Below are 25,846 nucleotides of genomic sequence, written 5' to 3'. Positions count from 1 at the left end.
GTATGCAAGTTAGAGACACCGGCCTGTAGTTCAGTGCCTCCTTTTTATCACCCTTTTTGAATATCAGGACTACATTAGTCGTCTTCCAAGTTTTTGGCAGTTCCCCTGTTGCCAGTGATATGTTGTACACTATGGAGAGTGGCAGGCACAGTGCTTCTGCTCCTTCCTTCAGTATTCAAGGGGAGATTCCATCCGGGCCTATAGCCTTTGTCACTTCCAACTCTAGCAAAAGCTTCCTCACCTCCCTACTGGTAATTACAAACTCCTCTAGTGGTGTTTGGTTAGATCTTCCCTCTGCTATCTCTGGGACTTTCCCTTGCTCTACTGTGAAGACCTCCTGAAGTTTCTTATTGAGTTTCTCGCACACTTCCTTGTCGTTTGTAGTGAATCTGTCTGCCCTTATCCTCAGTTTCATTACTTGTTCCTTCACTGTTGTTTTTCTCCTGATGTGGCTATGCAGCAACTTGGGTTGAGTCTTGGCCTTACTTGCGATGTCATTTTCATATTGTCTTTCTGCCTCTCTTCTCACCCTGACATATTCATTCCTGGCACTCTGGTATCTTGCTCTGTTCACTTGTGTCTTGTTATTTCAGTAGTTTCTCCACGCCTTTTAATTATTTGCTTTGCTAGCCTACATCTCTGATTAAACCATGGGTTTCTCGTCTGCATTTCATTTCTTTCCTTTTGGACCAAAACAAACTTGTCTGCTGCTTTCTTTCACTTCTGCGTGATGTAGTCTATCATGTCTTGAGCCGTCTTTCCCCTGAGCTCTGTATCCTATGTTATATCCTGTTAGGAATTTACTTATCTCCTCATAGTTCCCCTTTTGGAATGCCAGCCTTTTGGTTTCAGTACCCCTCCTCGAGTTCAATAACCCTTCTTCAACCAGATACTCAAACACCAGTACACTGTGGTCGCTCACTCCTACCGGGGCCTCGAAGGGGATTTTTCTTATGTCAGAGTTATTCAGAGTGAAGACCAGGTCGAGTCTCGCTGGTTCATCGTTGCCGTGGCGTGTGAGGTGTGAGGTGTGAGGCACTGGGAGTGTGTACCATGGAGCATGAGGTGTGAGGTGTGAGGCGGCATTACACCACAGGAGGAGGCAAAGAACACAGAGCCTCACAGAGCCCTCCGTGCGAGCCTCGCCTACGACTGGCTATAGAGCGCTCGTAGCCCAGATCTCACAAAAAGCTTAACAAAGTCTGAAGCTTTGATTAAGCATATCAGTGAGCATACTCATTAGCAAGACTTTTCATGACATGCTGAGTGTGAAGGTGGTTGGTAGAGCCCGAGCTTGTAAGAAACATTAAGAGCTCCTGGGGCTCTATGAAGGTTCTGGACTCTCAGGGCTCTATAGTGAGTCCGGACTCTCAGGGCTCTATAGTGAGTCCGGACTCTCAGGGCTCTATAGTGAGTCCGGACTCTCAGGGCTCTATAGTGACGGTTGGTTGGACAGTTGCTCAGCTCTTGGTTAAGGCTGGCTACCTTGTGGCGGTTCCGGGGATCACTGTCTCCGCGGCCCGGTCTGACCAGGCCTCCTGGTTGGTGGTCAACCAGGCTGTTGAAGGCGGCCGCTGGCAGCCTGGCGCCGGCCAGTTATGCCGCTTATGTGTGGCGGGACAGTGTTGAGCAGTCTTGTCAACGACGTCGCTGGTTGACGGTTGTTGGCGGATGGTTGAAAGGGTTGACTCTGTTGCCGGCAGAGCGTCTTGTGTTATGGTTGCCAACTTTGCCTTCGTTCTCGACTCACAGCCTGGAATTCCGGGTTCGAATCTGGGGCGGTGACAGAAATGATTGGGCGCGTTTCCTATCATCTAATTTCTCTGTTCACCAAGCAGCATATAGCCACCCCGGAGCTAATCAGCTTGTGGGGTTGCAACCCTTAGGGGTTGGACTTTGATATAAGCCTAACATGTATATATATACCCTGGCTGCTTGTCCCCGGCTCAACGAAATAAATTATTTACACCCAAGGTTGATCGGCGCATGCGCGGAGCGACGCACACAAAAGTTCTATAAAGAGTTAAATTCTTCAACATACATGAAGTGCATGAAAACTGGGTTCATTTATTATTATAATTACAAGTAAAAAAATACATGAAAGGCCTGTGAACCAGAGAATAGGGGATATATAATTAAACAGTGAAAAGTGAGAGAATATTGGAACCAAACAGAGGACGAAGGTGCTGGGATTACTGGCCCAGTCTGCGGACGCCAGACTTCTGCTGGTCCTGTGGGACCGCCAGAGAACGTTTTGTTCTTCCCGCCCATTGGGTTCCGTTTTGCCATAAGGTACCGTTATCCATCTGGCCGGATGGATACCTTTATCCATCTGGTCGAGAGGCCTGACGCATGGATCACCATGGGGTCAAGGCGGCGCTGAAAGCGTATTGCGCTTTTCCCGACTTGCACCTCGGGGTCTGTGCGCGGGAGGATGGGGCTCAAGCCGGCTTTACCGTGATGTGCCGGGGTCCAGCAGGCCCCAGCGGGCCCCTGAGGGCTTCCGTGCTCCCTCCGGACCAGGATAGCATCCGGCTCTCGCTCTGGCAGGGTTGTTTCCCCGCCTGATTTACTTCTGTATTTCGTGATACCTTCGCGGTCTGTTCTCATACCGGGAATCCGGTTCAACAAGTTGCGTTCGTCTAGTATCGCCGTCGACCATGAATCAACAACAAGAGGAACATGGCGGAAGTGACTCATATTTCATACTCATATGAATATGAGTATGAAATACTCATATTCATATGAGTATTTCATACTCATATGAATGATGTTGATACTCATATTTCAAGATGTTGTAGCTGACGTTTTAATATATATTTGAGGAGGTATTCTGGGCCCTCGTCACTACAAGGGCTCGGGAGAAGTAGAGTGTCTCAGCAAGGTTGCTGTGGGTCCTGACCTAACGAAACGTCAGAAGGTGAAGAGACGACGACGTTTCGGTCCGTCCTGGACCATTATCAAGTCGTGTGATGGACCGAAACGTCGTCGTTCCTTCATTTTCTGACTAAAGGTGACGGTAATTCCGTTCTGCATATCTTATATATTTCAGTTCCATCTCTAGTCTGGAGGAACAAATTTATGTTACTCCCTCTGGCTCAGCCCTGCCCTCTGGCTCAGCCCTGCCCTCTATCTCAGCCCTGCCCTCTGGCTCAGCCCTGCCCTCTGGCTCAGCCCTGCCCTCTGGCTCAGCCCTGCCCTCTGGCTCAGCCCTGCCCTCTGGCTCAGCCCTGCCCTCTGGCTCAGCCCTGCCCTCTGGCTCAGCCCTGCCCTCTGGCTCAGCCCTGCCCTCTGGCTCAGCCCTGCCCTCTGGCTCAGCCCTGCCCTCTGGCTCAGCCCTGAACTCTGGCTCAGTCCTGCCCTCTGGCTCAGCCCTGCCCTCTGGCTCAGCCCTGCCCTCTGGCTCAGCCCTGCCCTCTGGCTCAGTCCTGCCCTCTGGCTCAGCCCTGCCCTCTGGCTCAGCCCTGCCCTCTGGCTCAGTCCTGCCCTCTGGCTCAGTCCTGCCCTCTGGCTCAGCCCTGCCCTCTGGCTCAGCCCTGCCCTCTGGCTCAGTCCTGCCCTCTGGCTCAGTCCTGCCCTCTGGCTCAGCCCTGCCCTCTGGCTCAGCCCTGCCCTCTGGCTCAGTCCTGCCCTCTGGCTCAGCCCTGCCCTCTGGCTCAGCCCTGCCCTCTGGCTCAGCCCTGCCCTCTGGCTCAGCCCTGCCCTCTGGCTCAGTCCTGCCCTCTGGCTCAGCCCTGCCCTCTGGCTCAGCCCTGCCCTCTGGCTCAGCCCTGCCCTCTGGCTCAGCCCTGCCCTCTGGCTCAGCCCTGCCCTCTGGCTCAGTCCTGCCCTCTGGCTCAGTCCTGCCCTCTGGCTCAGCCCTGCCCTCTGGCTCAGCCCTGCCCTCTGGCTCAGTCCTGCCCTCTGGCTCAGTCCTGCCCTCTGGCTCAGCCCTGCCCTCTGGCTTAGCCCTGCCCTCTGGCTCAGCCCTGCCCTCTGGCTCAGTCCTGCCCTCTGGCTCAGCCCTGCCCTCTGGCTCAGCCCTGCCCTCTGGCTCAACCCTGCCCTCTGGCTCAGCCCTGCCCTCTGGCTCAGCCCTGCCCTCTGGCTCAGTCCTGCCCTCTGGCTCAGCCCTGCCCTCTGGCTCAGTCCTGCCCTCTGGCTCAGCCCTGCCCTCTGGCTCAGCCCTGCCCTCTGGTTCAGCCCTGCCCTCTGGCTCAGCCCTGCCCTCTGGCTCAACCCTGCCCTCTGGCTCAGCCCTGCCCTCTGGCTCAGCCCTGCCCTCTGGCTCAGCCCTGCCCTCTATCTCAGCCCTGCCCTCTGGCTCAGCCCTGCCCTCTGGCTCAGCCCTGCCCTCCGGCTCAGCCCTGCCCTCTGGTGGGCTCCCCTGGGACGAGGTCGCTAATGAGACCCACCTGAGGTAAGCAGATTAAATTGCTGAACACTTTGTTGGGAATAATCCAGTTACCCGAGTTTGGCCCTTCAATACTGGCGACTTTAGCCTGGCTTATTGTGGTGGTGAGGTGTGTGTGTGTGTGTGTGTGGTGTGTGTGTGTGTGTGTGTGTGTGTGTGTGTGTGTGTGTGTGTGTGTGTGTGTGTGTGGTGTGTGGTGTGTGGTGTGTGGTGTGTGGTGTGTGTGTGGTGTGTGTGTGGTGTGTGTGTGTGTGTGTGTGTGTGTGTGTGTGTGTGTGTGTGTGTGTGTGTGTGGTGTGTGGTGTGTGTGTGTGTGTGTGTGTGTGTGTGTGTGTGTGTGTGTGTGTGTGTGTGTGTGTGTGTGTGTGTGTGTGTGTGTGTGTGGTGTACTCACCTAGTTCTCACCTAGTTGTGTTTGCGGGGGTTGAGCTCTGGCTCTTTGGTCCCGCCTCTCAACCGTCAATCAACAGGTGTACAGATTCCTGAGCCTACTGGGCTCTATCATATCTACACTTGAAACTGCGTATGGAGTCAGCCTCCACCACATCACTTCCTAATGCATTCCATTTGTCAACCACTCTGACACTAAAAAAGTTCTTTCTAATATCTCTGTGGCTCATTTGGGCACTCAGTTTCCACCTGTGTCCCCTTGTGCGTGTGCCCCTTGTGTTAAATAGCCTGTCTTTATCTACCCTATCAATTCCCTTGAGAATCTTGAATGTAGTGATCATGTCCCCCCTAACTCTTCTGTCTTCCAGCGAAGTGAGGTTCAATTCCCGCAGTCTCTCCTCGTAGCTCATACCTCTCAGCTCAGGTACTAGTCTGGTGGCAAATCTTTGAACCTTTTCCAATTTAGTCTTATCCTTGACTAGACATGGACAAAATGCTGGGGCTGCATACTCCAGAACTGGCCTGACATATGTGGTATACAAAGTTCTGAATGATTCTTTACACAAATTTCTGAATGCCGTTCGTATGTTGGCCAGCCTGGCATATGCCGCTGATGTTATCCTCTTGATATGTGCTGCAGGAGATAGGTCTGGCGTGATATCAACTCCCAAGTCTTTTTCTTTCTCTGATTCCTGAAGGATTTCCTCTCCCAGATGATACCTTGTATTTGGCCTCCTGCTCCCTACACCTATCTTCATAACATTACATTTGGTTGGGTTAAACTCTAACAACCACTTGTTCGACCATTCCTTCAGTTTGTCTAGGTCTTCTTGAAGCCTCAAACAGTCCTCTTCTGTCTTAATCCTTCTCATAATTTTGGCATCATCCGCAAACATTGAGAGAAATGAATCTATACCCTCTGGGAGATCATTTACATATATCAGAAACAAGATAGGACCGAGTACAGAGCCCTGTGGGACTCCACTGGTGACTTCACGCCAATCAGAGGTCTCACCCCTCACCGTAACTCTCTGCTTCCTATTGCTTAGATACTCCCTTATCCACTGGAGCACCTTACCAGCTATACCTGCCTGTCTCTCCAGCTTATGTACCAGCCTCTTATGCGGTACTGTGTCAAATTCTTTCCGACAATCCAAGAAAATTGAGTCCGCCCAGCCCTCTCTTTCTTGCTTAATCTGTGTCACCTGGTCATAGAATTCTATTAAGCCTGTCAGGCAAGATTTACCCTCCCTGAACCCATGTTGTCGATTTGTCACGAAGTCCCTTCTCTCCAGATGTGCTACCAGGTTTTTTCTCACGTTCTTCTCCATCACCTTGCATGGTATACAAGTCAAGGACACTGGCCTGTAGTTCAGTGCCTCTTGCCTGTCGCCATTTTTGTATATTGGGACCACATTCGCCATCTTCCATATTTCTGGTAGGTCTCCCGTCTCTAGTGACCTACTATACACTATGGAGAGTGGCAAGCAAAGTGCCTCTGCACACTCTTTCAGTACCCATGGCGAGATCCCGTCTGGACCAACAGCCTTTCTAACATCCAGATCCAGCTGTGTGTGTGTGTGTGTGTGTGGTGTGTGTGGTGTGTGTGTGTGTGGTGTGTGTGTGGTGTGTGTGGTGTGTGTGGTGTGTGTGTGTGTGTGTGTGTGGTGTGTGTGTGTGTGTGTGTGTGTGTGTGTGTGTGTGGTGTGTGCTTACTAGTTGTGTTTTTACGGGGGTTCAGCTTTGCTCTTTCGGCCCGCCTCTCAACTGTCAATCAACTGTTTACTAACTACTATTTTTTTTCCCCACACCACACACACACACCCCAGGAAGCAGCCCGTGACAGCTGACTAACTCCCAGGTACCTATTTACTGCTAGGTAACAGGGGCATTCAGGGTGAAAGAAACTTTGCCCATTTGTTTCTGCCTCGTGCGGGAATCGAACCCGCGCCACAGAATTACGAATCCTGCGCGCTATCCACCAGGCTACGAGGCCCCTACTGTGTGTGTGAGTGTGTGTGGGTGTGTGTGTGTGGTGTGTGTGTGTGTGGTGTGTGTGTGTGTGTGTGTGTGTGTGTGTGTGTGTGTGTGTGTGTGTGTGTGTGTGTGTGGTGTGTGTGTGTGTGTGTGTGTGTGTGTGTGTGTGTGTGTGTGTGTGTGTGTGTGTGTGTGTGTGTGTGTGGTGAGGTGTACTCCCCTATTTGTACTCACCTATTTGTGCTTGCGGGGGTTGAGCTTTGGCTCTTTGGTCCCGCCTCTCAACTGTCAATCAACTGGTGTACAGATTCCTGAGCCTACTGGGCTCTATCATATCTACATTTAAAACTGTGTATGGAGTCAGCCTCCACCACATCCATCACTGCCTAGTGCATTCCATCCGTTAACTACTCTGACACTGAAAAAGTTCCTTCTAACGTCTCTGTGGCTCATGTGGGTACTCAGTTTCCACCTGTGTCCCCTTGTTCGTGTTCCACCCGTGTTGAAGAGTTTGTCTTTGTCCACCCTGTCAATTACCGTGAGAATTTTGTAGGTGGTTATCATGTCTCCCCTTACTCTTCTTTTTTCCAGGGACGTGAGGTTCAGCTCCTTTAGCCTTTCCTCGTAGCTCATCCCTCTCAGTTCCGGGACGAGCCTGGTGGCATACCGCTGAATCTTCTCTAACTTCGTCTTGTGTTTAACTAGGTATGGACTCCAGGCTGGAGCTGCATACTCCAGGATTGGTCTTACATAAGTGGTATACAGGGTCCTGAACGATTCCTTACACAAGTTTCTAAAGGCAGTTCTTATATTGGCCAGTTTAGCATATGCCGCTGATGATATCCTTTAGATGTGGGCCTCTGGGGACTGGTTCGGTGTGATATGGACCCCTCAGATCTTTCTCTCTATTTGATTCTTGCAGGATTTCACCTCCCAGATGGTACCTTGTGTTCAGCCTTCTGCTCCTTTCGCTTAATTTCATTACTTTACACTTTCCTGAGTTGAACTTTAGCAGCCATTTTCTAAACCATTTCTCCAGTTTGTCCAGGTCGTCCTGTAGTCTCTGTCTATCTTCATCTGTTTTGATTCTTCTCATAATTTTTGCATCATCAGCAAACATTGAGAGGAATGAGTCTATACCCTCTGGAAGGTCGTTTACATATACTAGAAACAGGATGGGTCCGAGTACAGAGCCCTGTGAAACCCCGCTGGTGACATCTCGCTACTCTGATGTCTCCCCCCTCACCGTTACTCGCTGTTTCCTGTTGCTTAAATACTCCCTTATCCACTGGAGCACCTTACCCTTTACTCCTGCCAGTTGCTCCAACTTTTGTAACAGCCTTTTGTGAGGTACTGTGTCAAAGGCTTTCTGCCAGTCCAAGAAAATGCAGTCTGCCCACCCTTCTCTTTCCTGCATAATTTGTGTTGCTTGGTCATATAATTCTATCAGGTCTGTGAGGCACGATTTACCATCTCTGAACCCATGTTGGTGGTGCGTTACAAAGTTATTTCCCTCCAGATGCTCTACGAGCCTTTTCCTCACGATCTTCTCCATCATCTTGCATGGTATACAAGTTAGGGAAACTGGTCTGTAGTTCAGTGCCTCTTGCCTGTCACCCTTTTTGTATATTGGGACTACATTAGCTGTCTTCCATCTTTCCGGAAGGTCTCCCGTTTCCAGTGACCAGTTATACACCATAGAGAGTGGCACACTTAGTGCTTCTGCACCTTCTTTTAGTCTCCACGGAGAGATTCTGTCAGGCCCAACAGCCTTTGACACATTCAGCTCCAACAGATTTTTTTGACCTCATCACTGGTGAGGTAAAATTCCTCCAAGGTTGTTCTGTTTGCCTTTTCGTTTAGTGCAGGGACCTCTCCTTGTTCTATTGTGAAGACCTCCTGGAATCTCTTGTTGAGTTCTTCACACACCTCTTTGTCGTTCGTTGTGTATCTGTTCTCCCCTTTTCTCAGTTTCATCACTTGTTCATTCACTGCTGTTTTCCTCCTGATGTGGCTGTGGAGCAGTTTTGGTTGGGTCTTGGCTTTATTCGCGATGTCATTTTCATACTGCCTCTCTGCTTCTCTTCTCACTCTGATGTACTCATTTCTGGCCCTCTGGTATCTCTCCCTGCTCTCTGGTGTTCTGTTATTTCTGTAGTTTCGCCATGTTCTTTTAGTCAATTGCTTCGTTGCCGCACATTCCTGGTTGAACCACGGATTCCTCTGTTGCTTTCCATTTTTCACTTTTTGGACTGGGATAAACCTGTCTGCAGCTTCCTGACACTTCTGAGTGACATAATCCATCATATCCTGTACAGTCTTTTCTCTGAGTTCTGCTTCCCATGGTATTCCCATTAGGAAGTTCCTCATCTCCTCATATTTTCCTCTTCGGTAATTTAATCTTTTTCCTTCCAATCCCATCCTTGGATAGGTTATCCCTACTTCTACCAGATACTCAAATATCAATACACTGTGGTCACTCATTCCCATGGGGGCTTCATATTTGACTTCCCTTATTTCTGAGTCATTTAAGGTGAATATCAGGTGGAGTCTAGCTGGTTCGTCATTTCCTCTCATTCTTGTGGGTCCCTTGACATGTTGGCTCAGAAAGTTCCTTGTACTCACTTCCAAAAGTATAGATCTCCATGTGTCTTCACCGCCATGTGGGTCCCCATTCTCCCAGTCTATCTTTCCATGGTTGAAATCGCCCATGATTAAGAGTCCGGATCCATTCCTGCAGGCAACTGAAGCTGCTCTCTCTATTATGTTAATGGTTGCCATGTTGTTTGTGTCGAACTCTTGTCTGGGTCTTCTGTTATTTAATGGAGGGTTGTAAATGACTGCCACTATTATCTTAGGTCCACCCATTGTCATAGTTCCTGTTATGTAATCTCTGAATCCATCACAGCCCGGAATTTCCATCTCTTCAAAGCTCCAGTCCTTCCTTATCAGCAGGGCCACTCCTCCTCCTCCTCTCCCGTCCCTCTCTTTCCTTACATTATAAAAGTCCTTTGGAAACACAGCATTTGTTATGACTCCTGACAATTTTGTTTCTGTGAGTCCTATTACATCTGGGTTTTCTTCCTGCACCCTTTCTGCCAGTTCACTTGCTTTGTTGGTAATCCCATCGATGTTTGAGTACATTACCTTGAAGCTCACTTTCCTATGTCCATTTTCACCCTCACTCCCCACTAGTGCAGGAAGCTGTTCCATGGGCATTGCTGCTTGGGTAGGCTCATCCTCCTGTGGGGTAGTTACCAGGGGTTCTGAGGGAGGTGGTGGGGGGGGGGGGTGAAGGAGGGGCAGGGGGAGGATGGCTTAGAACTGGGGTGGGGGATGGAGGACTTAGTTCGTGTCTGGGCCAGCTTGGGGCAGGAGGAAGACCAGGGGAGGTTACCTTGAGGTTACCTTGAGGTGCTTCCGGGGCTTAGTGTCCCCGCGGCCCGGTCGTCGACCAGGCCTCCTGGTTGCTGGACTGATCAACCAGGCTGTTAGACGCGGCTGTTCGCAGCCTGACGTATGAGTCACAGCCTGGTTGATCAGGTATCCTTTGGAGGTGCTTATCCAGTTCTCTCTTGAACACTGTGAGGGGTCGGCCAGTTATGTCCCTTATGTGTAGTGGAAGCGTGTTGAACAGTCTCGGGCCTCTGATGTTGATAGAGTTCTCTCTCAGAGTACCTGTTGCACCTCTGCTTTTCAACGGGGGTATTCTGCACATCCTGCCATGTCTTCTAGTCTCATGTGATGTTATTTCTGTGTGCAGGTTTGGGACCAGCCCCTCCCAAACCTGCACACAGAAAATGATGGGAGATGGGAGGGGAGGGGGAACTCGGGGTAGGGAGGGAGGGTGGGATTGGGTGGAATGGTGGAACTCCCCACCTATAGGGTGGTGAGTTGGGATGTTGCAGTCCCCTCTGTGTGTGTATTCACCTACTTATATTTGCGGGGGTTGAGCTCTGGCTCTTTGGTCCCGCCTCTCAACCGTCAATCAACAGGTGTACAGATTCCTGAGCCTATTGGGCTCTATCATATCTACACTTGAAACTGTGTATGGAGTCAGCCTCCACCACATCACTTCCTAATGCATTCCATTTGTCAACCACTCTGACACTAAAAAAGTTCTTTCTAATATCTCTGTGGCTCATTTGGGCACTCAGTTTCCACCTGTGTCCCCTTGTGCGTGTGCCCCTTGTGTTAAATAGCCTGCCTTTATCTACCCTATCAATTCCCTTGAGAATCTTGAATGTGGTGATCATGTCCCCCAACTTTTCTGTCTTCCAGCGAAGTGAGGTTTAATTCCCGTAGTCTCTCCTCGTAGCTCATACCTCTCAGCTCGGGTACTAGTCTGGTGGCAAACCTTTGAACCTTTTCCAGTTTAGTCTTATGCTTGACTAGATATGGATTCCATGCTGGGGCTGCATACTCCAGGATTGGCCTGACATATGTGGTATACAAAGTCCTGAATGATTCTTTACACAAGTTTCTGAATGCCGTTCGTATGTTGGCCAGCCTGGCATATGCCGCTGATGTTATCCTCTTGATATGTGCTGCAGGAGATAGGTCTGGCGTGATATCAACCCTCAAGTCTTTTTCTTTCTCTGACGCATGAAGAATTTCCTCTCCCAGATGATACCTTGTATCTAGCCTCCTGCTCCCTACACCTATCTTCATTACATTACATTTGCTTGGGTTAAACTCTAGCAACACGGGCCCCAACAAAGCAGAACACGGCCGCTGGTAATCACGCCACAAGCAATCTGCCTAAAAGCTCTGGAGTGAAGGTGTTGTGATGACCTGCAAGCTGCCAGGCGGATATTCCTCCCCAATAACGACTGCCACGTCGATATACAAACCTATATCTGTATGTCGATATTGCAACAAAGATAAAAGTTGCAGAGTTCTCTCTGCAATATTGCGGTGATGGGGGATGGCTGCGTTATATGGAGGCTTTCCCTGCTACACAACACTGATGGGTTTGTTGATAATTGTGTATTTCTTGAACCTCCATCTCTCCCTCTCCCTCCCTCTCTCTCCCTCTCTCTCCCTCTCCCTCCCTCTCCCTCCCTCTCCCTCCCTCCCTCCCCCTCTCTCCCTCTCCCTCCCTCCCTCTCTCCCCCTCCCTCCCTCCACGGACAAAGGTCTCAGGGAAGCGAGGGACTTGAAAGCCAAGCCAAGCATTGTTTGGGTCTCTCTCTGCTCATTACTCTAATGCATATTGCTGCCAGCCACGGATTCTCAAGCTGGTTTTTATATCAGTTTACCATGATATATTATCTGCAGATGGATACTCAGACCAAGATATGTTTATATATATATATATATATATATATATATATATATATATATATATATATATATATATATATATATATATATATATATATATATATATATATATATATATTTACAGTCCCCAAGTGGGCATTTAAAGGCATAGACGACGTTGGTCTCCTTCAAAGCGTTCTGCTTGGTGTCTGGCGAGTTTTTCATGAGCATATTGGCCGTTCTTTTGGTTTTATAATAAATTATCAATTGTATTTTCTGATTTGTTGTTGTCACTGTTGGCATTGAGGCACATTCCTATGTTTGTTTCCTTAGTGTAGACTGTAGCGTGGAAACCTCCGCTCCTTTCCATGACTGTTACATCTAGAAAGGGCAGCTTCCCATCCTTCTCCATCTCGTAAGTGAAACGCAGCACAGAATTCTGCTCGAATGCCTCCTTCAGCTGCTGCAGACATCTGGCATCAGGTACCTGTGTAAAAATGTCGTCAACATACCTGCAGTATATGGCGGGTCTCAAGTTCATGTCGACTAAGACCCTCTGTTCGATGGTACCCATGTAGAAGTTCACAAACAGGACACCTAGGAGAGAACCCATGGCGACCCCATCTACTTACTTATACATGTGCCCATCTGGACTCAAGAAGGGTGTCTCTTTAGTGCAGGCTTGGAGTAGTTTCCTCAGTATGCTTTCTGGCATGTCAAGAGGAGTGCAAGCCGGGTCACGATACACTCTGTCTGCTATCATCCCGATTGTCTCATCCACAGGTACGTTGGTAAATAGTGACTCCACATCCAACGAGGCTCTTATCCCTGTGGCCCGTGTTCCCCGCAGTAAGTCGACAAATTCCTTGGGAGACTTCAAGCTGAAAGCACAGGGTACGTAAGGAGTCAGCAACCTGTTGAGTCGCTTAGCCAGTCTGTATGTGGGTGTGGGTATCTAGCTGATGATTGGCCGAAGAGGGTTTCCTGGCTTGTGTGTCTTGACATTTCCATAGGCATACCTAGGCTTGTATTCCCCAACAACTTTTGGCAGGTGGAGTCCGGATTTCTTGGCGTTCACAGTTTCGATCAATCTGTTTACCTTCGTTTTCAATTCGGCTCAAGTGTCCTTCGTTACCCTTTGGAATTTAGTTTGGTCAGAGAGGTTAGGTTAGGTCAGGTTATAAAACAAAAAAAAAAAATGGCTAATATACTCATGAAAAACTCACCACACACCAAGCAGAACGCTTTGAATTAGACCAACGTCGTCTATGCCTTAAAATGCCCACTTGGGGACTGTAAGCCCCAAAGAACTCAGTATATAGACAAGACAACAACATCTCTTTCTAGGCGACTAACAATGCATAAGCAACAGGGAGCCATCAAGGAACACATAATCTCTTCTCACACCCAGACCATCACCAGAGAAATCTTAACAAACAACACAGAAATCATCGATACGTGCGGCGATAGCAGGCGGCTCGATATCTGCGAGGCACTACACATTAAGAAGTCAACACCAGCAATCAACAGCCAATTAATGCACAACTATATTCTACCCACTTCAAGACTCCGCACCAATATAGAAGCATCAAGAAATATGGGCCAATAGGCCCTTTGCAGTTACTTCCATTCTTCCCTTTAACTTACCCAATATTATACCCATTGTTTCGTGTTCTGTCTTGTGTTAAAAGTTTATTTTCACCTCATCCAAAACTGTTGTAACATATCACCTCACCCAAATGCAGGTATAAAATGAAAGCTGTTTAAACTCTGTTTAGTGTTTGCAGGTTATAGTTGTGTGTGTGTATACTAAAGTCTTTGAAAATGTAATAAGTTATTACGAAACGCGTTCAAGTGTCGCGTCAGACTGGAAATAAAAATGAATTTTGGAGAATTGATTTTTCAATTACCATCGACAGTGAAAAGAAACAAGAAATATTGAGAAAATTTGTGTTAGAATTATTAATCTTACTTTTTCGGTCATATTTAATAATATATGTCTACAGGAAAGACTGCTACCAAAATATACTAATATTTATATATATATATATATATATATATATATATATATATATATATATATATATATATATATATATATATATATATATATATATATATATATATATATATATATATATATAGGGGATAAATGGGGGACGAAGCACATAAGAACATAGGAATAAAGGTAACTGCAGAAGGCCCATTGGCCCATACGAGGCAGCTCCTATCATACAAAGATTAATCAGGTGTAATTGGCCTGTTATGTTGAACATTGTCTTCTGTGTTGGCATCGTTGTGTTCCGGTCTTGTTCTTACTCTCATGGTGGGTAGAGTAAATAGTTCCGTGATTTGGGTGTTCATGGTAGGTTGTTCTATTCTTATGTGAATTGCCGCAAGAATTTGTAATCATCTTACATCTCGGGTTTTGTCTATTATACAAGTGTTTTTATTCAACATTTCTCTTGTTAGGGTGATGTCATGGGCTTGTCTCATGTAATTCCTGGGGGCACCGGATTGAAGATGGCATGTCAAACGCCTCGTCAGCTTGGTCGACGTCATACCTATGTACTTACATTGAAGGTTACATCCTTCGTGGGGGCAAGTGTACATGTATACAACGCTTGACTGCTGATATGAAAGCGAATACATATATTCGCTTTCTGTAAGCATATTCGAAAGCAAATATGCTTTCCCTGTGTAAGCAGAATCTATGCCTTAGGAGAAGAGCAAAGGCTGGCGTGTCACAGGAGGAAGTACGAGGAAATGAGAGACCTCCTGTCAACGATGGAATGGGTATAGAACTCGCAGGGAAGTTCCTACAGGAAATGATGAGATTCTTCAGTGATAAGTGACGGAACTTGATATAACTTGAGACGCGGTAGAAACACACACATGGTGGAAGTAGACGCGTCTGAGACTGTAAGATATCACAACTGATATGAACAGAAGGGGCAGAAGCCATGTGCTGGCCGCTTACTATGACACATGATCTCACTGGAAAGAGGAGAACTGCCCGAGAGTTGGAAGACAGCCAGTGTAGCACCAAAACACAACATACATACTGGGAAGCGAACACTGAGGGCATTAAACGACAGGCCTGTGTCTCATACACGCATATCACACAAGGTGACGGAATAAGTAATGCGAGAAAGCCTAGCAGAATACCTCTAACATGGGCAGATTGTATATTCCTGGACTGTCAGAAAACCTTCGACATAGTACCCGACTGGAGAAATGTGAAAAAATAGAGAAACAGACAGGAATGAGAGGAAAGGTGGACAGTCTGACGAAGGTGCATGGGGGCCATGTTGGGTAATTCATTGCGGGTCAGCAACAGTAGCGGAGGCATCACTCTCCCAGGAAGGTGGAAGAGGACCATCCCGGTGATAACTTCCCACTCTTGCTCATGTTCCGGTAAGACAAAATGGCGGCAGCTGAGGAAGTGGAGAAGACGAGGCGTCTCCCCCGAGCTGAGGACTCCATCACGCGCCACAAACTGGTCAAGTTTGATCTCTATCTTGGGAGGAGGAGGAGGAGGAGGGGGGGGGGGGAGGTCATTATGGGAGGGGGAAGATCTTGGGCCGAATAGAGAGTGTAGATCAGCGGTATGAGAGAGAGAGAGAGAGAGGGGGGGGGGGGGGAGAGGGAGAGACAGAGACAGAGAGACAGAGAGAGAGACAGAGAGAGAGAGAGACAGAGAGACAGAGAGAGAGATTGAGAAGAAGAGACAGACGGAAACTATAGATAAACAGAAAGACGAAGCGTAGATCTCTGAGGTGGTGTACACCAGTAGTGTGGTGGTGTACACCAGTAGTGTGGTGGTGTACACCAGTAGTGTGGTGGGTGTACACCAGTAGTGTGATGGTGTACACCAGTAGTGTGGTGGGTGTACACCAGTAGTGTGGTGGGTGTACACCAGTAGTGTGGTGGGTGTACACCGGTAGTGTGATGGTGTACACCAGTAGTGTGGTGGGTGTACACCAGTAGTGTGGTGGGTGTACACCAGTAGTGTGATGGTGTACACCAGTAGTGTGGTGGTGTACACCAGTAGTGTGGTGGTGTACACCAGTAGTGTGGTGGGTGTACACCAGTAGTGTGATGGTGTACACCAGTAGTGTGGTGGTGTACACCAGTAGTGTGGTGGTGTACACCAGTAGTGTGATGGTGTACACCAGTAGTGTGGTGGTGTACACCAGTAGTGTGGTGGTGTACACCAGTAGTGTGGTGGGTGTACACCAGTAGTGTGATGGTGTACACCGGTAGTGTGGTGGTGTACACCAGTAGTGTGGTGGGTGTACACCAGTAGTGTGGTGGTGTACACCAGTAGTGTGGTGGTGTACACCGGTAGTGTGGTGGTGTACACCAGTAGTGTGGTGGTGTACACCAGTAGTGTGGTGGTGTACACCAGTAGTGTGGTGGTGTACACCAGTAGTGTGGTGGTGTACACCGGTAGTGTGGTGGTGTACACCAGTAGTGTGGTGGTGAACACCAGTAGTGTGGTGGTGTACACCGGTAGTGTGGTGGTGTACACCGGTAGTGTGGTGGTGTACACCAGTAGTGTGGTGGTGTACACCAGTAGTGTGGTGGTGTACACCAGTAGTGTGGTGGTGTACACCAGTAGTGTGGTGGTGTACACCAGTAGTGTGGTGGGTGTACACCAGTAGTGTGGTGGGTGTACACCAGTAGTGTGGTGGTGTACACCAGTAGTGTGGTGGTGTACACCAGTAGTGTGGTGGTGTACACCAGTAGTGTGGTGGTGTACACCAGTAGTGTGGTGGGTGTACACCAGTAGTGTGGTGGTGTACACCAGTAGTGTGGTGGTGTACACCAGTAGTGTGGTGGTGTACACCAGTAGTGTGGTGGTGTACACCAGTAGTGTGGTGGTGTACACCAGTAGTGTGGTGGGTGTACACCAGTAGTGTGGTGGTGTACACCAGTAGTGTGGTGGTGTACACCAGTAGTGTGGTGGTGTACACCAGTAGTGTGGTGGGTGTACACCAGTAGTGTGGTGGGTGTACACCAGTAGTGTGGTGGTGTACACCAGTAGTGTGGTGGGTGTACACCAGTAGTGTGGTGGGTGTACACCAGTAGTGTGGTGGGTGTACACCAGTAGTGTGGTGGTGTACACCAGTAGTGTGGTGGGTGTACCAAGCGCACGTTATCGACCACCATGAGAGTTACCGCTGGACACAGAAAACGGAGATAGGCGAGGCAGGGGTGACTGAGGCAGCCGTCCCACGCCGTTGTACCTGTCGCACCCCGAGCAAACCCGAAGAATGTCTTCCAAGCGTGAGGCGGCTAATGCTAAGAAGCTGTCTCTCTTAAGCAGAAGTTTGTATAGAGTCTATTTTATCTATTATCAGTCTACTTTGAATAGACCTTTTTTGACAGAAGATAGAAGCTTATTGAACATATTCAGATGTGTAGATCTTACGTTTGTTTTGACTACAGGTTTTTAAAATAAGATTACCGCCAGAACTAAGGTTTAGAATAGTTTTTTTTAGATGTCTGTAACTATGAAAAGAATGCTGGAATAATCGTCAGGATATTTATATGGAAAACGGGAAAGCTTGCATTGGAATTTTGCAACACGGGTATGATAGTGCAACACGGGGCTGGACTCTTGTAACACGGTGCTGGACTCTTGCAACACGGGGCTGGACTCTTGCAACACGGGGCTGGACTCTTGCAACACGGGGCTGGACTCTTGCAACACGGCGCTGAACTCTTGCAACACGGGGCTGGACTCTTGCAACACGGGGCTGGACTCTTGCAACACGGTGCTGAACTCTTGCAACACGGGGCTGGACTCTTGCAACACGGTGCTGAACTCTTGCAACACGGGGCTGAACTCTTGCAACACGGTGCTGAACTCTTGCAACACGGTGCTGAACTCTTGCAACATGGTGCTGGACTCTTGCAACACGGGGCTGAACTCTTGCAACACGGTGCTGAACTCTTGCAACATGGTGCTGGACTCTTGCAACACGGTGCTGGACTCTTGCAACATGGTGCTGAACTCTTGCAACACGGTGCTGAACTCTTGCAACACGGGGCTGGACTCTTGCAACACGGTGCTGAACTCTTGCAACACGGGGCTGAACTCTTGCAACACGGTGCTGAACTCTTGCAACACGGGGCTGGACTCTTGCAACACGGTGCTGAACTCTTGCAACACGGGGCTGGACTCTTGCAACACGGTGCTGAACTCTTGCAACACGGGGCTGAACTCTTGCAACACGGCGCTGAACTCTTGCAACACGGGGCTGGACTCTTACAACACGGTGGAGGACTTCTGCAACGCGTGAATAAAAGTCTGAATGGTGTGAATGGACTCCTGGAATGCCCGAACCGAATTGTTAAGTGTTATGGTGGTAGTGTTGAAGACCCGGGGAGAAGCTGGCAGCGTCTTGAAGACGGTTCTGATGCTTTATCCATTCTTGCAACATTTGAGGGGCAACTGGTGAAGGAACAGAGATCCATCAACTGTATGGACGGAAGTTGGTAAGACCACCACAATACCTTACTGACCAACCAGCAAATTTGGTGGTGGGCTTAAGGCCTAACAACCTCTGGAGGGTTATTAAGGCCACCACAATACCTTACTGACCAACCAGCAAGTATACACACGTTCTGATCGCAATTCAGGTAAATTCTTGCTGTATATACACCGAGAAGCTGAATACACCTCTGTGTATATATCTGTGAGACTGTCTGAGAGGGGTATTGTGGCTGTCCTTCAGCTTGTACGCTCCTCCAAGCTTGTGAGACAGGACACGTTCTTGTGTCCCAATGACAGGTATCCTTCGACTGTCCTCACGGGAACCGGTCGGCGAGCGGACAGCACGCTGGACTTGTGATCCAGCGGTCCTGGGTTCGATCCCAGGCCCCGGCGAGAAACAATGGGCAGAGTTTCTGTCACCCTATGCTCCTGTTACCTAGCAGTAAAATAGGTACCTGGGTGTTAGTCAGCTGTCACGGGCTGCTTCCTGGGAGTGGAGGCCTGGTCGAGGACCGGGCCGCGGGGACACTAAAGCCCCGAAATCATCTCAAGATAACCTCAAGATAAGGGCGTGTACACCTCTGTCATCTCTGCCCTCTCCCTCCTCTTCTCTGGCGACGTTGTATTCAGTTCTTTCAGTCTCTCTTCATATTCCAACCCTCGTAATTCTGGAAGAAGTCCCTTTGCTGGCCTCTGAACATTTTCCACTTTTCTTAGGGGCTTGTTATGTCCCTGGTCTCACGTAGGTGAGACCAGTTCTGTCAAATACTTTTGACAGTCTACAAATACGCACTCTGCCCAACTGTCTTCGTCCTCGTATATTTGTCTGACTTTATCATAGAGCTCCGGCAGCTTCGTCAGGCATGATATCCCTTCCCAAAAGCTGGTTTTGTTTTATTTGCATATTTAATCCTATATATATATATATATATATATATATATATATATATATATATATATATATATATATATATATATATATATATGTTTTATTAATCTAATTCTCATTATTTGTGTGTGTGTGTACTCACCTATTTGTGCTTGTGGGGGTTGAGCTCTGGCTCTTTGGTCCCGCCTCTCAACTGTCAATCAACTGATGTACAGGTTCCTGAGCCTACTGGGCTCTATCATATCTACACTTGAAACTGTGTATGGAGTCAGCCTCCACCACATCACTGCCTAATACATTCCATCTGTTAACCACTCTGACACTGAAAAAGTTCCTTCTAACGTCTCTGTGGCTCATTTGGGCACTCAGTCTCCACCTGTGTCCCCTTGTTCGCGTACCACCCGTGTTAAACAGTTTATCTTTATCAACCCTATCAATTCCTCTGAGAATTTTATAGGTATTGATCATGTCTCCTCTTACTCTTCTGTCTTCCTGTGTCGTGAGGTGCATTTCACACAGTCCTTCCTCGTAACTCATGCCTCTTAGTTCTGGGACTAGCCTAGTGGCATACCTCTGAACTTTTTCCAGCTTCGTATTGTGCTTGACAAGGTACGGGCTCCATACTGGGGCCACACACTCCAGGATTGGTCTTACATATGTGGTATACAAGGTTCTGAATGATTCCTTACACAAGTTCCTGAACGCTGTTCTGATGTTAGCCAGCCTCGCATATGCCGCAGACGTTATTCTTTTTATGTGGGCTTCAGGAGACAGGTTTGGTGTGATATCAACTCCTAGATCTTTCTCTCTGTCCGTTTTCTTAAGTACTTTATCTCCTATTCTGTATCCTGTATCTGGCCTCCTGTTTCCACTGCCTAGTTTAATTACCTTACATTTACTCGGGTTGAACTTTAGTAGCCATTTATTGGACCAGTCATTCAGTTTGTCTAGGTCGTCTTGTAGTCTCATACTGTCTTCCTCCGTCTTAATCCTCCTCATAATTTTTGCATCATCAGCAAACAATGAGAGGAATGATTCTATGCCATCTGAAAGATCATTTACATATATCAGAAACAGTATAGGTCCAAGGACTGACCCTTGGGGGAGTCCACTCATAACGTCTCGCCAATCCGAGACCTCACCCCTCACACAGACTCGTTGTCTCCTGTTGCTTAGGTACTCCTCTATCCAATGGAGTACCTTCCCTTTCACTCCAGCCTGCATCTCCAGCTTTTTCACTAGTCATTGGTGTGGCACTTTGCCAAAGGCTTTCTAGCAATCTAAAAATATGCAGTCTGCCCACCCTTCTCTTTCTTGCCTGATTTTTGTTGCCTGGTTGTAGAATTCAATTAACCCTGTGAGGCAGGACCTGCCATCCCTGAACCCATGTTGATGCTGTGTTACAAAGTTCCTTCGCTCCAGATGCTCCACTAGCTTTCTTCGCACAATCTTCTCCATCAGCTTGCATGGTATGCAGGTTAGGTACACTGGCCTGTAGTTCAGTGCCTCCTGTCTGTCACCCTTTTTGAATATCGGGATTACGTTAGCCGTCTTCCAAATTTCTGGCAGTTCCCCTATTGCCAGTGATTTGTTATACACTATGGAGAGTGGCAGGCACGCAGGCACAGTGCTTCTGCTCCTTCCTTTAGTATCCAAGGGGAGATTCCATCTGGGCCTATAGCCTTTGTCACATCCTATAACCTTTGTCACATCATGTGTGTGTGTGTGTGTACTCACCTATTTGTGCTTGCAGGATCGAGCATTGACTCTTGGGTCCCGCCTTTCCAGCTATCGGTTGTTTACAGCAATGACTCCTGTCCCATTTCCCTATCATACCTAGTTTTAAAAGTATGAATAGTATTTGCTTCCACAACCTGTTCCCCAAGTGCATTCCATTTTTCCACTACTCTCACGCTAAAAGAAAACTTCCTAACATCTCTGTGACTCATCTGAGTTTTCACCCATGTCCTCTCGTTCTGTTATTATTACGTGTGAACATTTCATCTATTTCCACTTTGTCAATTCCCCTGAGTATTTTATATGTCCCTATCATATCTCCTCTCTCCCTTCTTTTCTCTAATGTCGTAAGGTTCAATTCCTTCAGACGCTCTTCATATCCCATCCCTCGTAACTCTGGGACAAGCCTCGTCGCAAACCTCTGAACCTTCTCCAGTTTCTTTATGTGTTTCTTCAGGTGGGGGCTCCATGTTGGCGCGGCATACTCTAAGACGGGTTTCACGTAGGCAGTGTAAAGCGCCCTAAAAGCCTCCTCATTTAGGTTTCTGAATGAAGTTCTAATTTTCGCCAGTGTAGAGTACGCTGCTGTCTTTATCCTATTTATATGTGCCTCAGGAGTTAGATTAGGTGTCACATCCACTCCCAGGTCTCTTTCTCGAATCGTTACAGGTAGGCTGTTCCTCTTCATTGTGTACTGTCCCTTTTGTCTCCTATCACCTGATCCCATTTCCATAACTTTACATTTACTGGTGTTAAACTCCAGTAGCCATTTCCCTGACCATCTCTGCAACCTGTTTAAGTCCTCTTGGAGGATCCTACAATCCTCGTCTGTCACAAATCTTCTCATTAATTTTGCGTCATCCGCAAACATTGACATGTGTGATTCCACTCCTGTAAACATATCATTTACGTAAATTAGAAAGAGGATTGGTCCCAGCACCGATCCTTGAGGTACTCCACTTGTTACTGTTCGCCAGTCCGACTTCTCGCCCCTTACCATTACCCTCTGGCTCCTTCCTGTTAGGTAGTTCTTCACCCATACTAGGGCCTTTCCGCTTACTCCTGCGTGTGTGTGTGTGTGTAGCGCACACGCTAGCGAGTATACACTTGAGTGTATCCGTGCACATAAAGGGGTCCACCTGCTCGCAGTAGCAGCTGCTGTGCCTCCTTCAGACTCGTGCGTGCGCCCTTGCGTGCACCCTTGCGTGCACCCTTGCGTGCGCCCTTGCGTGCACCCTTGCGTGCGCCCGTGCATGCATCAACGACCCAGCCTCCTCCCCCAGCCAGTCCCCGACCGCCGCCCGCAACAACAAAGGCTCCATCAGGCAAATACCCGACCCGACCACCAGGAGTCGGGTCGGGTTGTGGCCCCGACCAGCGACCCGGCGGCCTCAGACACAGCCCAGTGAGCCTCGAACCTCCACACTGTTGATCTTACATTTTACAATTTGACACTTGGTTAGAGGAGGAGTGTAGCGCTGAAGATCAAGCAGGAGCGGCCTCCAGAGGTCGCCCTCCAGAGGTCGCACTCCTGAGATCGTCCTCGTGAGGTCGCCCTCCAGAGGTCGCCCTTCAGAGGTCGCCCTCCAGAGGTCGTCCACCAGAGGTCGTCCTCCAGAGGTCGCCCTTCAGAGGTCGCCCTCCAGAGGTCGTCCTCGTGAGGTCGCCCTTCAGAGGTCGCCCTCCAGAGGTCGCCCTTCAGAGGTCGTCCTCGTGAGGTCGCCCTTCAGAGGTTGCCCTCCAGAGGTCGCCCTTCAGAGGTCGCCCTCCAGAGGTCGTCCACCAGAGGTCGTCCTCCAGAGGTCGCCCTCCAGAGGTCGCCCTTCAGAGGTCGCCCTCCAGAGGTCGTCCACCAGAGGTCGTCCTCCAGAGGTCGCCCTCCAGAGGTCGCCCTCCAGAGGTCCCCCTCCAGAGGTCGCCCTTCAGAGGTCGCCCTCCAGAGGTCGCCCTTCAGAGGTCGCCCTCCAGAGGTCGTCCGCCAGAGGTCGTCCTCCAGAGGTCGCCCTTCAGAGGTCGCCCTCCAGAGGTCGTCCTCGTGAGGTCGCCCTTCAGAGGTCGCCCTCCAGAGGTCGCCCTCCAGAGGTCGCCCTTCAGAGGTCGTCCTCCAGAGGTCGCCCTCCAGAGTTCGTCCTCCAGAGGTCGCCCTCCAGAGGTCGCCCTTCAGAGGTCGCCCTCCAGAGGTCGTCCACCAGAGGTCGTCCTCCAGAGGTCGCCCTCCAGAGATCGTCCTCCAGAGGTCGTCCTCTAGAGGTCGCCCTCCAGAGGTCGTCCTCCAGAGGTCGTCCTCCAGAGGTCGTCCTCCAGAGGTCGTCCTCCAGAGGTCGCCCTCGTGAGGTCGCCCTTCAGAGAGCGGATTAGCAGAGTCTCAGCTTAACATATGCAGAACAGCTAACCTCAATTAACTGGTACAGTCGCAGAAGTTAAGGTGATCTGGTGCTCAGCTTAATATTACAATACCGACGTGATCTGGGTCACTAAACTCTGGCCCTCAGGCCACGCACGCCAAGCTGGTCACTCAGCTTGTCGGTGTGAGCGTCAGGCGTTGAGTTCCAAGACTCGTCAGGTGGTTGAGCCCAGCGCCGTTCCTGTGTTACAATGAGTTATTATTATTTTTTTTTATTATTATTTTCTACCACAGATGTGGCCACACATTTACAATGCTAACCAGCTAATACAGTTTATTCTGTCCACCATGGACAGTTTAAACATATAATTCTGTCCTCCATGGACAGTTTAAACATATAATTCTGTCCTCCATGGACAGTTTAAACATATAATTCTGTCCTCCATGGACAGTTTAAACATATAATTCTGTCCACCATGGACAGTTTAAACATATAATTCTGTCCTCCATGGACAGTTTAAACATATAATTCTGTCCACCATGGACAGTTTAAACATATAATTCTGTCCTCCATGGACAGTTTAAACATATAATTCTGTCCTCCATGGACAGTTTAAACATATAATTCTGTCCTCCATGGACAGTTTAAACATATAATTCTGTCCTCCATGGACAGTTTAAACATATAATTCTGTCCTCCATGGACAGTTTAAACATATAATTCTGGCCTCCATGGACAGTTTAAACATATAATTCTGTCCTCCATGGACAGTTTAAACATATAATTCTGTCCACCATGGACAGTTTAAACATATAATTCTGTCCTCCATGGACAGAATAAACATATAATTCTGTGATTCATTGAGCAATCAACCACAAAAGGTGATTGTTGTGCTTTTTAAATATTAAGCTAACCTACCTTCTTGAGATGATTTCGGGGCTTTAGTGTCTCTGCGGCCCGGTCCTCGACCAGGCCTCCACCCCTAGGAAGCAGCCCGTGACAGCTGACTAACACCCAGGTACCTATTTTACTGCTAGGTAACAGGGGCATAGGGTAAAAGAAACTCTGCCCATTGTTTCTCGCCGGCACCCGGGATCGAACCCGGGACCACAGGATCACAAGTCCAGCGTGCTATCCGCTCGGTCGCCCGGCTACAGACATAAATTTTACACAGATTTACGTCTGTCTTACATAAAGTGCTCGATGTGTCTTTTTACATAGTGTCATTAATGTGCGTTTACAAAGGTGAAATGCAATTCTGACCAGCTTCCACATACCCTGTATACAAGTACACACACACACATATACATATATATACACACATATACCTACACATATCCACATAAATATACATACTATTATGTCTCTCCTACTTTGACAGGGTAAGTTAGCTTCTATAGAAACTAGTGTGATATTAAACACTTAACCACTGAAGGTGATTAAGATGCTTTTACAAGCTCAGGTTATAGGTACATGAATTGTATAACAGATGTATTACATATTGTATAGGTATAATACAATGTATAAAAGATGTATTACATATTGTATAGGTACAATACATTGTATAACAAATGTATTACATGGTCACTCTTGGGTACAAGTCCAATGTATCATCAAGTGTTCCAGTACTCATATAGTAACTACACAGTTCAGCATACCTCAGCCCAGGAGGGCGAAAGTCAGTCAGTATGGGACATTCTACAATATAATGTTCAAGAGAGTGTATGTTTTCTCTTTCATAAAGTTGACACATAGTGTATTGGACACTTTCACAAGTTGACACATGGTGTATTCGACACTTTCACAAAGTTGACACATTGTGTACTCGACATTTGGGTTTTGAGAAAGCTGCCAGATACGTCTATATCCCAGGCGTATTCTGGCCACTATAACATCACATTGCCGGGTTCTTGTTCTATTAGTCCCATATGTGAATGTCTCCTCACGATATCTATCATAATATTTAATGCTATAACTTTCAGGTCTTTGTGAATTTGTTAGGTCAGTGAGATTTTCATTAGAAATTTGTTAAATATTCTCTTTGTCACTGCCAATGAAACACCCATATCAATTTCAACTACTGGTTTTCTACAGGCTGTCTTAGCAAGCATGTTAACAGTGTCATGCCCTGAGATGCCAACATGTGATGGTTTCCAAAGAACTTTAATTTAAAATCTGTTTTCTTTAGCAGCTACAATGAGGTGGTTGAGCTCAGACAGTGATGTGGTGGAGGCAGATTCCATACACAGTTGATTGACAGTTGACAGGTGGGAGGAAAGATTCGGAGCTGAACCACCACATGCATAATTTATGGAGTATTATTAGGTGAGCACAGACATATTTTA

The 25,846-nt window shown here is 48.2% G+C and overlaps 3 protein-coding genes across 3 annotated transcripts; 2 read left to right on the top strand and 1 right to left on the bottom strand.

Annotated features, from left to right (window-relative positions):
• Nucleotides 1-1,326: 1,326 nt before the first annotated feature.
• LOC138350856 (uncharacterized) lies at nucleotides 1,327-14,880 on the top strand. Its single transcript, XM_069302299.1, has 3 exons — nucleotides 1,327-1,541; nucleotides 3,053-4,399; nucleotides 14,748-14,880. Exons 1-3 carry the CDS (start codon nucleotides 1,327-1,329, stop codon nucleotides 14,878-14,880), a joined length of 1,695 nt encoding a protein of 564 aa, XP_069158400.1.
• Nucleotides 14,881-17,528: 2,648 nt separating this feature from the next.
• On the bottom strand, nucleotides 17,529-18,038 carry LOC138350855 (uncharacterized). Its single transcript, XM_069302298.1, has one exon. The coding sequence runs from the start codon at nucleotides 18,036-18,038 to the stop codon at nucleotides 17,529-17,531; it is 510 nt and encodes a 169-aa protein (XP_069158399.1).
• A 4,371-nt stretch (nucleotides 18,039-22,409) lies between these two features.
• On the top strand, nucleotides 22,410-23,514 carry LOC123763037 (proline-rich proteoglycan 2-like). The gene is made up of 2 exons (XM_045749983.2): nucleotides 22,410-22,561; nucleotides 22,650-23,514. The coding sequence occupies exons 1-2, from the start codon at nucleotides 22,410-22,412 to the stop codon at nucleotides 23,512-23,514; spliced, it is 1,017 nt and encodes a 338-aa protein (XP_045605939.2).
• Nucleotides 23,515-25,846: the final 2,332 nt, after the last annotated feature.

This window comes from Procambarus clarkii, chromosome 47 (genome assembly GCF_040958095.1).
Source record: "Procambarus clarkii isolate CNS0578487 chromosome 47, FALCON_Pclarkii_2.0, whole genome shotgun sequence".
In the NCBI taxonomy this organism is placed as follows: Eukaryota; Metazoa; Arthropoda; class Malacostraca; order Decapoda; family Cambaridae; genus Procambarus; species Procambarus clarkii.
The sequence above is the reverse complement of the archived record's forward strand: the minus strand, read 5'-3'. Positions and strand labels throughout refer to the sequence as shown.

What these genes read in the sequence shown, in the direction of transcription:
- LOC138350856 (XM_069302299.1), top strand. Translation starts at nt 1,327, where the DNA reads ATGAAGGTTCTGGACTCTCAGGGCTCTATAGTGAGTCCGGACTCTCAG. An exon ending in CGGTCTGACCAGGCCTCCTG is followed by an intron (nt 1,542 to 3,052) that starts GTTGGTGGTCAA and finishes TATATATTTCAG; the next exon opens with TTCCATCTCTAGTCTGGAGG. An exon ending in GCTAATGAGACCCACCTGAG is followed by an intron (nt 4,400 to 14,747) that starts GTAAGCAGATTA and finishes TCTATGCCTTAG; the next exon opens with GAGAAGAGCAAAGGCTGGCG.
- LOC138350855 (XM_069302298.1), bottom strand. Translation starts at nt 18,038, where the DNA reads ATGTTGCAAGAGTCCAGCACCGTGTTGCAAGAGTCCAGCACCATGTTG.
- LOC123763037 (XM_045749983.2), top strand. Translation starts at nt 22,410, where the DNA reads ATGCATCAACGACCCAGCCTCCTCCCCCAGCCAGTCCCCGACCGCCGC. An exon ending in GCGGCCTCAGACACAGCCCA is followed by an intron (nt 22,562 to 22,649) that starts GTGAGCCTCGAA and finishes AAGATCAAGCAG; the next exon opens with GAGCGGCCTCCAGAGGTCGC.